The 13,855-nt window shown below is 38.3% G+C and overlaps 1 protein-coding gene across 1 annotated transcript in view; it reads left to right on the top strand.

Moving 5' to 3' along the window:
• The window catches only part of PTPRB (protein tyrosine phosphatase receptor type B), a 114,081-nt gene that overhangs the window by 43,685 nt on the left and 56,541 nt on the right, over window positions 1-13,855 (top strand). The window contains 5 exon segments of the mRNA XM_043565025.1: window positions 602-859; window positions 3,019-3,282; window positions 5,061-5,330; window positions 7,411-7,671; window positions 12,168-12,434. Of these exon segments, the coding sequence (XP_043420960.1) occupies window positions 602-859; window positions 3,019-3,282; window positions 5,061-5,330; window positions 7,411-7,671; window positions 12,168-12,434 (1,320 nt within the window).

Raw genomic sequence — 13,855 nt, 5'->3', positions numbered from 1 at the left:
TAAGTAGGCGTTTCCTAATGGCCTTTCTAACTCAAATCTTAGGAAACAGCATTTTCTGCCTCAGGTTCTCAGTTTGTAATAAAACTTATTTTTTAAGTGTTTTCATCCTTTGTATATTCTTTTCAGAACATCAAGTCACGACGTTTCCTAAATATTCCGACGCCCGGAACGAGTTTTTACTTGCCCCCACACGTCCCAATGTCAATGACACACTCCACCTCCTTCCATGAAGTACCATCCTTCTCACCATGCCCTGTCCTCTCGTTTTCTCTCCTGCTTTCTTGCTGTATTTCTGTTTTTGGTCTTCCATGGTTCTTCCCTTTCTTTTCCCTTTGCTGCTATGCCATATCATAGTTCATTGGCAAAAATTACCTTCATACTTGTTAAGTGGGTAAACTATGATGTGACTTTAGGCGCGGACTTTGAAAAGAGCATTAATCCAGGCTCCAGTGAAATTTCAAGAGTGCTGTTTTCATTACTTATTATACAAATTAGATGTACAGAGAAGCATACATAAATGTGTCATTTTGAATTAAATGTGTCTATGTCTTCTCTAAGGAAATTATCAATGACCCTTTGGCAATGCATTTTATGTCCCTAGTGCCATCTCCGGTGAAAGATATCAGTATTTCAGCCAAAACCAATTCTCTCTTGATTTCCTGGTCCCATGGCTCTGGGAATGTGGAAAGATACCAGCTGACGCTCATGGATAAAGAGACCCTAGTTCATGGCAGTGTTGTGGACAGACATGCTACTTCTCATACTTTCCACGGACTGACACCTGGCCACCTCTATAACCTGACCATTGTGACTGAGGCTGCAGGGCTGCAAAACTACAGATGGGCACTGGCCAGGACGAGTAAGTTCCACTAACCAGCTGAACAAGAATAAAGCTCAAATCAAGGAAATGTTTAATAACCAAGGATTATTAAATTATTTGAATAATGGCAATATGGGACAAATTGAAATTCTTATGTTGCAGAAGGCCCTTAAGATGTACCCACTTTTCTACTCAGAGAAAGAGAAATTCCCTTTTATTCTAAATTTTAGATGAGCCCTCGGCAACATTCTCAAGTACAGAGTTAACCGCTGATATAGTCTTAGCTTGTCTTTTTAGATTCTGTTCTCTTTGGTAAGGATTCCTACTTCCTTCTCTTAAATAAGCATCCTCTGCCCTGTGACATCACTCACAATGAGCCAAGATTACCTTTCTCAGTGCTATACAAAGACCTGCTCCTGTGAAACAGCCATTTCTTAAACCCGGTATCCAATAAAACATGCCCTGAGACCCAAGGCTACAGGAGCTATACTCACAGCCTAACATAGCCGGATAAACTAATCTGTGCTAAGTGGTTTTGTTTTTTAAATTTTTTAAATGTTTTATTTATTTTTGAGAGAAATAGAGACAGAGTGAGAGCAGGGAGGGGCAGAGAGAGAGGGAGACACAGAATCCAAGGCAGGCTCCAGGCTCTGAGCTGTCAACACAGAGCCCGACATGGGACTCAAACTCAAACTGTGAGACCATGACCTGAGCCGAAGTCAGACGCTCAACCAACTGAGCCATCGAGGTGCCCCAATCTTTGCTAAGTTTTAATGAATATTTCATGTACACATTCATTCTATTCATTCATTTGTTCAGTATCTATCGAGTGTAAACTATATGCTAGGCATTGTGGATACAATAGTGTCTAACAAGGCCAAAGTCTTTGCCCTTTGGAGCTTACATCCTAATGGATTCTAATGCTTCTGGTGGATCTAATAAATTCATTCTTTTGATAACTTATTCCCTCTCTTGAGAAACTATCTACTTTTAAGAGAAACTTTTAAGTATGTAGTGACTTAGAAATTATTCTAATGGGGAGAGTTCTTGGGACTACAAGAGATTGGTGAGAAAGGTATCTGGGGGCACCTGTACATTTACATACCCTTTATATCACACCTCAAAAGATGTATAAACATTCCCAACAAATATGTACCATATATCTTGGGCCAGCCTTGGCTGGCTCCGTTGGTGGAGCATGTAACTCTTGATCTCAGGGTTGTGAGGGTGAGCCCCACATTGGGTATGAGATTGCTTAAAAATAAAATCTCTAGGTGTGCCCAGGTGGCTCAGTCGGTTAATTATCTGACTCTTGATTTTGGCTCAGGTCATGATCTCGTGGTTCATGAGTTCAAACCACGCATCGGGCTCTGCGCCAACCATGCATGGCCTGCTTGGGATTCTCTGTCTCCCTCTCTCTGCCCCTCCCCTGCTTGCTCTCTATCTCTTTCTCTCAAAATAAATAAACGTTAAAAAAATTTTTTAAATAAAATCTTTTTTTAAAAGTACCATATATCTTAAGAGTTATTAATGTATATCAAGAGAAAATTATACTTATCACTGGCTTATGCAAAATCAGTGTGATGAGCCCATTTTTAAAATGAAACATTTTTGTTTTGTTATTAGTGAAGCCCAAAATTACGACATAGCCAAGAGGTAGAAAAAGTATTCACCAAAGTGTTTCTCTTTTGTAATCATTTTCCTTTGATGAAATAATGACACAACTCTTGAGCTTTAACTTTATCATGATTTTATATGAAAGATAGCATATTTTTAGCCCACAAAATTTTGTGATGGCCGATGAGTTGACCAATCTATTTATTATGTACTTGCTATTATTAAATACATAAATATGGGAAGAAATTAGGCAGATGACAGACTTCTTTGAGCATTCCAAGACGTCATTTGCCAGTGAAGATCCCTAGGCTCAGTGAGATACACAGAGCTGTCCAGGGTTGCCCAGCTGACTAATGGCCATGTCTGAGCCAGAATCCAGGCTCCTGACTCCAATCTTGGTGCTCTTTCCAACAGCCAGACAGCCTTTCTTTGATTTTGCAGTATTATTTTTGCTAGTGAAATTGTTGTTTTCTTCTGAGCAGGGAGTGCAGCTTGCAGGGATTAAAGTACAGGTCAAAATCTGGCCATAAGACTGGTCCAATATCCTGAGTTAAAGTGTCTTTTCCTTTCTTCTTATTTAGCCCCCATGGAAGTCTCAAATCTGAAGGTGACAAATGATGGCACTTTGACCTCTCTAAAAGTCAAATGGCAAAGACCTTCTGGAAATGTGGATTCCTACAACATTACCCTGTTTCACAAAGGGACTATCAAAGAATCCAGAACACTAGGACCCCGGGTTACTGAAACTCAATTCAAAGACTTAACCCCTGGAAGACTTTACCAAGTTACTATCAGCTGTGTCTCCGGTGAATTGTCTGCTCAGAAGATGGCAGTGGGCAGAACAGGTGAGTGTAGGGCTCCAAATATTCCTTGGTTGTCCAAATAAATCATTGTCTGATCCATCTTAGATCCATTCATCAGGGCAAAATAAGTTCACGATTTGGGAAATATGGTCTACGTGACTGAGGGTGCCTACGGGCCAGAGCCCCATATATGGAGGAAAGCAGAGGGTTAACTGCATTCCTCTGAGTTATTTAAGCAAATATGTTTGGAATGGTTCCTGAATGCTGTGCCTAACTGGCTCTGCCCTGTGCCATTTCATGTCACAGCACTTAAGTAGCGTAGATGCATTAGCATTGATACTAACGAATAAGATGTTTCTGATCAACTCTTATAGTGAGGGCCAGTTAGCACTTAATCATGTTTTCCATAAATTATTTTATTAACTTATGCAACCAAACATTTTTCCAGTGCCTCCTATGTGTAAATTTCTGTGCGGTGAGTTTGGGAAGTTGTTAAAATGTCAGGGTTCAGCAAACTACACCCTTTGGCCAAATATGGCCTGTGACCTATACTTGTATAGGTAGGTCTTGGCTTAGCCCCAAGCTAAGAGTGGTTTTTACATATTTAAAAGTTTTTTTTTTAAGGAAAAAGAAAGACAAATATGAGACAGAGACCATACGCGGCCTGCAAATCCTGAAATATTTACTTTGCCGACCCTTGCTTTTAAGGAAGTTTCATTCTGATCAGACAAATATAGAATACACACACACAAAAATAAAAGAGTACATTTTAATAATAGTAATTGCATTGATATTTCCATGTATCAGTCACTAACTAAACACTTTACACCGTTATTTCATCAAGTTCTCCCTACAAAACCATGAGAGAGGTTCTGTTACTATCATTTTACAGATAATTCAGACAGATGAATTGGTGGGGTCCAGACAGTAAATGGTGGGGTTAGAATTTAAACCGGAGTGTTTAAGTCAAGAGTCCGTTCTCTGTGCTGTTAGAGATTCCAACTAAGAGCCTTATGGTCAGAAAAACAAGAGAACAAAATTCTTGTTCAGAAGAGCAGTAAAGACTTCTCAGAGGAAATGGTTTTTAACTGGGACCTAAAAAATGTGAAGAGGGAAAAGAGGAAAGGGCATTCGAGGTTGAAGGAATAACATAAGCAAAGGCAGGAAGGCAGAAGAGCCCAGGATACTAACAGGTCTCCAGAACATGCAATTGGAGGCCAGCATTTGGGAGAGTGGGGAAGCAGGGAGGGTGGCTCCAGGGAGTGGTCAGAGGTTATGGGGTCTGATCTTGGAAAGCTATGAATGCCACACCCAGGACTTGGTGTTTTATTCTGTAATTAATGGAGAGACCTTACATGTTTTTAAGCAAAGGAATAATTAGACCAGAGCTATATTGCAAGAAGATTAATCTTGTTTTTGGAAAAGAATGTTTCATGACCACAACATGCAGTGTCTCTACCAAAAGACACCAACCACATCCATCAATGTCAACATCATTAGAAGCAACATCAATATTGTCCCTAGGGCTGGCGTGCAATCAAGAAAACACAGCGCTCCTATATCTAGGTTATTAACAGTGTGACAGAAAATTGCATTACTGGTATATTACTAAGATGATTTTAGCGTTCATTTCTTGAGTGTCAAATGCCTCCAAAATTAGGAAAGAATACTCGCTTGCAATCCACAAACATTAGAAGGGGATAGAAATATTTTGAATTGCAGCAATCAGGTCTCTTATCTACTTTTTCCCATGAAAAGTGAATGAGTATCCTTACTTTTGGTTTTTAGAATCTCCTTTTTGACATCATTTCACCGTTTAGTTCCAGAGCAAGTTGGGAACCTGGAAGCAAACAGCAATGGTTCGATAAGGTCCCTACTAGTGAGCTGGTCGCCCCCTGCTGGAGACTGGGAGCAGTATCGTATCCTGCTCTTCAATGATTCTGTGGTGCTGCTCAACATCACGGTGGGAAAGGAGGAAACACACTATGTCATAGATGACTTGGGGCTCATACCAGGAAGACAGTATGAGGTAGAAGTCACTGTTGAGAGTGGAAATCTGAAGAATTCTAAGCGTTGCTATGGCAGGACAGGTAAGGAAATACCAACGTGGTAATGACTGTTGGAACCTTAACTTGGTCCCTCTCCCAAGTAACACAGATAGTGGTCAATATCATCCCTCCTCCGCCTCCCCGTGTTCCCTAAATTTGAGATATTATAGACTTATTATAGACTGAATTAGGTTTGGTAATGTTTAATTTTGTCAAATTAGAACATTAAAAATCGCTTCCAGTAGGAAGTCCATTATTCTATAAAAAGAAAGCCATTTTAAACACCAAAAGAATGGAAGAAAACAATCTGAGAATCCTTCCCACAAAAGAGGACAGCTGACAATTTTTCTACTTGACCTAATTTGCCTTGACCTAATGTTGACTAATTTCATGTATCAAGGAAAGGTTATTAACGTGAAGAGGGATATATTTGGATTTTAGGGTAGAGGAGAATGAAAATCCCGAGACATGGGTTTTGGTATTCTGGCTGTCACCACTATACTGTAACACCTTGGGCAAGTCACAACCCCTCTGAGTGTGTTTCCTCAACTTTCAAATAAGAGAATTGCCCTTCCAAGCTTAACATTTCTATGATATGGAATGTCCATACTTGATATGAAATTTGAATATCTTCTCTCTTAGTCTTGCCTGATGATAAGTAAATAACTGCATTGATTCAATGTTCTTCTTGGAAGAATGTCAAAGAAAAGGACCAAGACACCTCCTTAGCTTGCCAACGGGGTCTTCCAGTAATATCTTCATTTTCTAGATATTAATATCCCTTAAATAATGATCAAAAACCTATATAAGCTTAAACCAAGCTACTCTTAGCATTTCACAGAACAAGTGTCTATGTCCTCTCCGATATTGTACCTCGTTCACCTAAAATAACTTGGAATACTGTGAAACAATAAGGCCTCTCAGCATACTGTCATAATTATCAGGAAAATTTTCTTAAACTGTACCTCTGGGTGAATAAGGTAAGTCGAAGTAGGCTTTGCTGTAACAACCCAATTCGTTTCAGTGTATTAAAGAAGGAAGATACAGATTTAGGGACTCAATTAGAATGGGATTATAGAAAATGTCTTTGATGTAAAAATCAATATGGTTCTTCCATAATTTTGTTTCCCTGTTGTTTTGTGGGACCAGTACTTGATTCTTAACGATGTATCCTAGAAATTGTAATAATAAAACTTTTTAAAGAAATAGAAACGATTTCAATTCTTTGGATAATGGGAGCCCTTAATCAGGTACTATTATTACTCTTGCTTTCATGGGTACGTCAATGGCCCCTTCTCAGAAATGAAGGGAAGAAGCACTTTGTCTTTCCAACCTAACGGAGTAAAAAAATACTCCTAACTTCACCTAAATACTCAAACATGGACCTTTCTCTGTGGGTTTGTGGATGACAAGATTGAATTAAATATTTTTGTATCATAGGGTTCATGTGAAGAAATAAATACTCAAGGTAATATGTGGTCAAAAATAAATGATCCAGAAAAGTACCTTCCAATAGTATTCTTTTGAATCCTCCTTTCTGGATACGTTATATAAACAAAGTTTGGAGTGCCTCCTGGCTCAGTGGGAAAAGCATGCAATTCTTGATCTCAGGGTTGTGAGTTTGACCCCACATTGGGTGTAGAGATTACTTAAAAATAAAATCTTAAACAACAACAACAAGAACAAGGATTAGCTTTTTTTTTTTTTCTTCTTTCCCTGAGAGCTCATACACATTCAGAAAAGAAATGCTGAACTGGAACACTCCTATAGTTGGAAGGCAACAGCTCTCTAGGAAATACTCTAGTGTTTCTTTTCTTCCTCCTCCTCTCTTCTTTCTTTCTTCTTCTTCTTCTTCTTCTTCTTCTTCTTCTTCTTCTTCTTTTGATGTTTATTTTTGAGAGACAGAGAGTGAGCATTAGTGAGGGAGGGGCTGAGGGAGAGGGAGACAGAGAATCCAAATAAGGCTCCCAGTGCAAAGCCTGATGCAGGGCTCAAACCCACAAACTGTGAGATCGTGACCTGAGCTAAAGTCCAACGCTCAACTGACTGAGCCACCAGGCACCCCTCCTTCTAGTGTTTCAGAATCAAAACATTGACACAGTCTCCATTGCCTTTTCCTCAGTGCCCCTGGCTGTCCTCCAGCTTCGTGTCAAACATGCCAACGAAACCTCACTGGGTGTCATGTGGCAGACGCCCATAGCAGAATGGGAGAAATACATCATTTCACTAGCTGACAGAGACCTCTTACTCATCCACAAGTCACTCCCCAAAGATGCCAAAGAATTCACTTTTACTGACCTGGTGCCTGGACGAAAATACATAGCTACAGTCACCAGTATTAGTGGAGACTTAAAAAATTCATCTTCGACTAAAGGAAGAACAGGTAATATTCTCTATAAAAGTTTTACTGTGTGCTAAATTGTTTAACATTCAGTTTACAAGTGTTCATTAAGTGCCTATTATGTACTGGCCATTGTTTTATGAATTTTTTCTATTGTTTGTTTTTTATTATATTAATTTCAACTCTTAGTGTTCGTTTGTTTGTTTTACTTTGGGTTTATTTTGTTTGTTTATTTCTTTAAATTTTTCTTAATGTTTATTTATTTTTGACAGACAATGAGAGTCAGAGCATGAGCGGGGGAGGGATAGAGAGAGAGGGAGACACAGAATCCGAAGCAGGCTCCAGGCTCTGAGCTGTCAGCACAGAGCCCAACGCGGGGCTCGAACTCACAGACCGCGAGATCATGACCTGAGCCGAAGTCGGACACTCAACCGACTAAGCCACCCAGGCGCCCCGGGTTTATTTTGAAATTGAAACAGAGCAGAGAACAACTCTTCCAAGGAGTTTTGCTGCAAAGGAGAGGCAGAGAAATAGGGCAGCATCAGAAAGAGGAAGTATGTTTGAAAGAAGGATTTTTTTTTCAAGAATAGAAGAGATACCATGTTTTATGTAGACAGAAATGTTCTAGATGAGAAAGGAGTGGTGATGATATAAGGAAGGAGTTAGTGCAGTTATTATTTGAATAAGCAAGAGATACTGAGATTTAGAACACAAGTAAAGGAATTGGTGTTAGAAAGGAACATGAAGGGGTGCCTGGGTGGTTGAGTCAGTTAAGCATCTGACTTCGGCTCAGGTCATGATCTCGCTGTTTGTGGGTTCGAGCCCCATGTCGGGCTCTGTGTTGACAGCTCGGAGCCTGGAGCCTGCTTCTAAACAATTACCACTTACCTTCTCATCTTTCCTTCCTGTATGTCACAAGTTCTGTCTGGGCTTACTTTCCTTCATTTTGGAAAACGTTCTTCACATGTCCTTAGTTAGAGTTTTAGGGACTAACTCTCCAAACTTTTGTTTTTCTGCATATGTCTTAACATAGCTCTCAATCTTGAAAGATATTTTCCCTAGGTTGCAATTGTGTGTTGAAAGCTAGTTTCTCTCAGCACATTGAAGATATTATTGTAGTCTTTCTGGCATTTATCCTTGCTGTAGAAAAGTCAGGTGTCAGTCTAATTTTTTTTTTCTCTCTCTCTGGGTAATCTATTTACTATGACTGCTTTTAAGATTTACTCTTTGCCTTTGGTGTTCTGTTGTTTACAGTAATAACCTAGATACAGACTACTATTTGTGTAGCTTGCTTGAGATCATTACAATTTGTGTACTTGTAGGTTAGTATCTTTCCTCATGCCTGGAAATTCTCAGCCATTAACTCTCCGATACTGCCTCTGTTCTCCCTCTGGTATTCTAGAATATATATACATATGCATGTATATGTATATATATATTTTTTCATGTTTTCCATATACTTGCCCTCTTGGCTATAATCTGGATAATTTCCTCAGCCCTTTGTTTTTAGTTCATGAATTTTTTCTTTAGCTCTGTCTCATCTTTTTCAACTTTATCCACTGAATTTTAAATTTTAATCGGTATGTTCTTCACTTTGAAACATTCTCTTTAGTTCTCTTTCCATATCTTTTTTGTGCTCGTTTGCTCTTTTGTCATATTTCCATTATCCACGTTTGTTGTTATAAGTAAATAAACCATTTTTATTTTACTTTCTTCTATGTCTGATAATTATAATAGGTGAAATCTTAAGGGGTTCAATCCTGTTGTCTTTTGGGTTTGCTGCCTTTTGCTCATGGTGCTTTACTTCCTTAAGTGTTTGTGAGTCCTTAAACTCATACACCTTGGAAACCTTGTGAGAATTCTTTGAGGCCTTGTTTGAAGATGGGTTTTAGAAAGAATTTTCTTTTCATTTGATCCTTTGAGGTGCACGGGTGGCTATCAACCCAGACCTATCTTAATTTGAATTTTCAACTTGAGGTTTTTCAAGCACCTGGTATTAATGAATCTGGGTTGCAAACTCACTGAAACCATCTTGAGGTTATGAATGCTCAGCAGAAATGGTTTTCTTCTCCATCCAGTGCCAAGGAGGCTGAGAGCAGAGAGGGAATATTTATTTCACTTACACTTAGAATGTAACCTTTCAGGACCCAGTGTTATGCAGGGTCACCTATGAGGTTCCCCAGTTTGGAAAAGTCCTACACTTTACCTCCTATCCTATAGATCGTGCAAATCCGAAAATCAAAGCTTCAATTTATGTTTGAAAAATGCCACCAAAATGAAAGTATGCTTCGGTGAACCAATTACCTTTCTATCACTTTTAGGTCTCTGAGAGTTCCTTACGTTCTTGACAATGCACTCATACATTTATATATTTATATTTTATCCCACACACATAGTTGTATTTACTGGGGGGGATTTTCACAGTACGTAGCCCACTATATTGCCAGAATTGGAAGTCCAAGGCATTTTGTGAGTCTTAAGATCATTTCCATCATTCTCAACATTCACATTACTGGACCCTATGGTAAGTGTATTGTTTAACTTTGGAAGAAACTACCAAACTGTTTTCCAAAACAGTTGTAAAATTTTACATCCCCACCAGCAATATGTGAGCTTTCCAGTTCCTCCATGATCTCAATAGCACTTGGTTTTGCAAGTTTTGTGTTTTTTTGGTTTTTTGGGTTTTTTTAGCCATTCCAATAAGTGTGTAGAGGTATATCATGCAGTTTTAACTTGCCTTTCTCTAATGCCTAATGGTTTTGAGCATCTTTCCATATGCCTATTTACCATTCATGTATCTTCTTTGAGGAAGAACATGTTTTCAAATATTTGTCCATTTTTTGATGGGGTTGTTTGTTTTTTATCACTTAATTTTGAGAATTCTTTATATATTCAGATATTAGTCCTTTTGTCATAAATGTGTATTGAAGTGGTTTCTCTCAGTCTGTGGCTTGTCTTTTCATTAATGTATTAGTGTATTTTACAGAATGTAAGTTTTTAATTTTGATATCCAATTTATCAGTTTTTTTAATTTATTTCATGGACCATACTTTTGGTGTCATGTTAAAAAATCCTTGCCTTGTACAGGGTCACAAAGATTTTCACCTAGAGTTTTTATAGTTTTACATTTTCAATTGAAGTGCATAATCCATTCTGAGTTCATTTTTATATGTGTGTGAGATCTGGGCCAAAGTTTTTGTCTCTGCATGTGGACATCTAATAATTCCAGTCCTATTTGTTGAAAAGACCCTTCTTCCTCCACTGAATTGCCCTCACATCTCTGTAAAAAATTCAATTGACTATATATGTGTTGGTCTATTTCTGGACTCTCAATTCTGTTGCATCGATCTATGTTTCTGACTTTTTGCCAGTATCACACTGCCTTCATTACTGAAGCTTTCTAGTAAGTCTTGAAATCAGACGATGTTACTCCTCCAACTTGTTCTTCTTTTTCAAAATTATTTGGCATATTAGTTCCTTTGCTTTCCATATGAAATTTAGAATGAGAATTGAATCTTCCGACCCAACTACAATAATCTTTTTTAATGAATATATTTGTATCTTAATCCAAGAGTTAACAAATTCTAAGAAGGGTTGTGCCACGATTCCAATCCTTTTGATTACCAAAATTCAGGGAAGAGGCACAAAGAAAATCAAATACGTTGATCAAGAGTCAGCTTTAAGATCTGTGTAAGAGATTTTTTAATGGGTAGGTTAGAAATCCACAATAGTTGTTAATAGGAGAAGGGCACAGTCTCACAGGTTAGATAGATCAGGCTTTGGATTCCAGGATGACTATTCATCAGCACTGTGATAATAGGCTAAGTTACTTATATTTAATTGTCTTTGGTTTCCTCATCAGTAAAGAGAATCAAATGAAATCAAATGTAGAGTTTCGAATGAGTATCAAATAATATGATTTCTAAAAACTATAGAGTCCATAACTGGCACAAAGCAGGAACTAATAGTTCCCACTACTAGTTATGGTTATCATTGTTAATTACCATTATTATAAGATAATGTAATTTATACTATTGTAGCATTTTCACGTATAGTAATAATTGTCCTCTTGAGAATGCTCCAGTAAGGAATTAACCAGTTTTAAACTACAACCTAATCATCAGGTTGAAGGGATTTCCCACTACCACCCCATAACAACCATCAGCTCAGGTAGCCAATGTAGCACTCAGTTCTCATGAGGTAAGGACAGATGAAATCACATAAAGTAAGCAATATTCAAAAATAAAATTCTTTCATTACTGAACATGTAAAATCGGAACTACTTAATAGGTATGCTTCATCTCATCCTTGGATCTGAGGTAATTTTGATTTTCCATATAAACAGCTTCTGTATGGGAGTAGTTTGCCATATGCCACAGGAAATAGAGCTGAGAGTCTATAGCAAAAAAAATGTAGATATATTTTTAGCATCTTCAAGACTGTCTCCATTTTTGACTCACTTTGTTACACTTCCTTAGGGTGATTAAATGTCATCTGTTTTGCTTTTCTTTTTTTTCTTCTTCTCTACTGTGGTTTAGTGCCTGCCCAAGTGACTGGCTTGTATGTGGCCAACCAAGGGACAACCAGCAGTCTGTTTACTAACTGGACCCAGGCACTGGGAGACATAGAGTTCTACCAAGTCTTACTGATCCATGAAAACGTGGTCATCAAAAACGAAAGTGTCTCCAGTGAGACCAGCAGATACAGCTTCCACTCCCTCAAATCAGGCAGTCTCTACTCTGTGGTTGTAACAACAGTAAGCGGAGGAATCTCATCCCGACAAGTGGTGGTGGAGGGAAGGACAGGTAAGAGGACCCCATGGCAACTCAAGAGTATATTCTAGGATTTTTTTAAACATCCTGAAAACAGATCCATTTTTGACTCTCCCAAAAGCCAAGTTTCAATACCAACCATCCAGAAAGTGGTTACTCTTCTAGGAGTAACTCTTACAACTCCTTAGTAACTCTTAGAACTCTTAGGAGTTACTCTTAGTAACTCATGTTACTCTTCTAGGAATGGAAATTGCAGGGTGGGTGAGGGTAAATGAGAATGAATTCTGAATTTTCTAAAATCTCCCATAAATGTGTCATAAAAACCTTTGCGGCAACACAATAGTCATTTCATGCCGAGGCTTATCCCCACATTCAGTTGATGATTTCCTTAATGTTCATGGCCCAGTTAAGATGAAGACAAGTAATGAGACTTCTTTTAAAAAAGTAAATTCCACTCCCTTTCATATTCTTTCAAGACATAGAAAGGAAATAATCTCTAATGTCTGTGGTTCAAAGTTGAGTTAATAAAATTCCCAAATCACATATATTTTCATAAGCAGCATTAAACAAGTGCTTAATACTATATTAATACTATTAATACTAAACAATGTTCCCTGACCTTGAAGAGATCACAGTCAAATAGGGCAAAGAGCTATGTGGTCATGTGCACATGGGTTGGCACCAAAGAAGGAGATACAATTTTCTGCACAATACCAAGAAAGAATATAAATAGACAATATACAACTTATGTTCCCGTTTCTTAGAAAGAAAAAAAATTAAATGCATTCAGTAGAAGCTTTGATAATTACTAATGAACTCAGAATCATGTCAGTGACTTTACCTACCTAATTTTATATGATCATAAGTTGGATTTCAGGCTGCTTCTTCTAGATCTCTGATGCCTACATCTGAGTATCAGCTGTAGGCATCGTCGATAGGTCCCTTTTCTAAAAATCATGAATCTCATCTACTTAATGACCCCAAAGAACATTAATTTCATTAACTCTCCCAGAAAAGCAACTAAGTCATTGAAAAGGTATTTCCTCATTTTGGAAGAAATTCACTGATACGTACCGTTTTTCTCATTTTCTCCTTCTGTGGTAGCTGACGTTGTTACTACCCATGTCCTTCTTCCTGATACCTTCTTTCTCCTCTTTCAGTACTTCTTGGCGCCAACCATTGGTGTAGCATAATTGGGGGTAGGGGACTCAAAAACTTAGCTTGGGAATCAGGAGGCCTAGAGTCTGGTTGTAGCTCTGCAATTAACTTATGTCTCAAAACCTCCATTTTCTAATCCATCCCTAGTAATATACGCCAATTTACCCCTACTGGAGGAGGGAAGGAGAATTAAAAAAGCTGAGGTAAGGGTTGAGGAGAGGCTGCACCCATTTCCCAGTGAGTTGCAGTCATGTTAGTCAGATCAGACTGACTTATTTCCTGCTTACACAACTGTG

This window comes from Prionailurus bengalensis, chromosome B4 (genome assembly GCF_016509475.1).
Source record: "Prionailurus bengalensis isolate Pbe53 chromosome B4, Fcat_Pben_1.1_paternal_pri, whole genome shotgun sequence".
NCBI classification, from domain to species: Eukaryota; Metazoa; Chordata; class Mammalia; order Carnivora; family Felidae; genus Prionailurus; species Prionailurus bengalensis.
The sequence above is the reverse complement of the archived record's forward strand: the minus strand, read 5'-3'. Positions and strand labels throughout refer to the sequence as shown.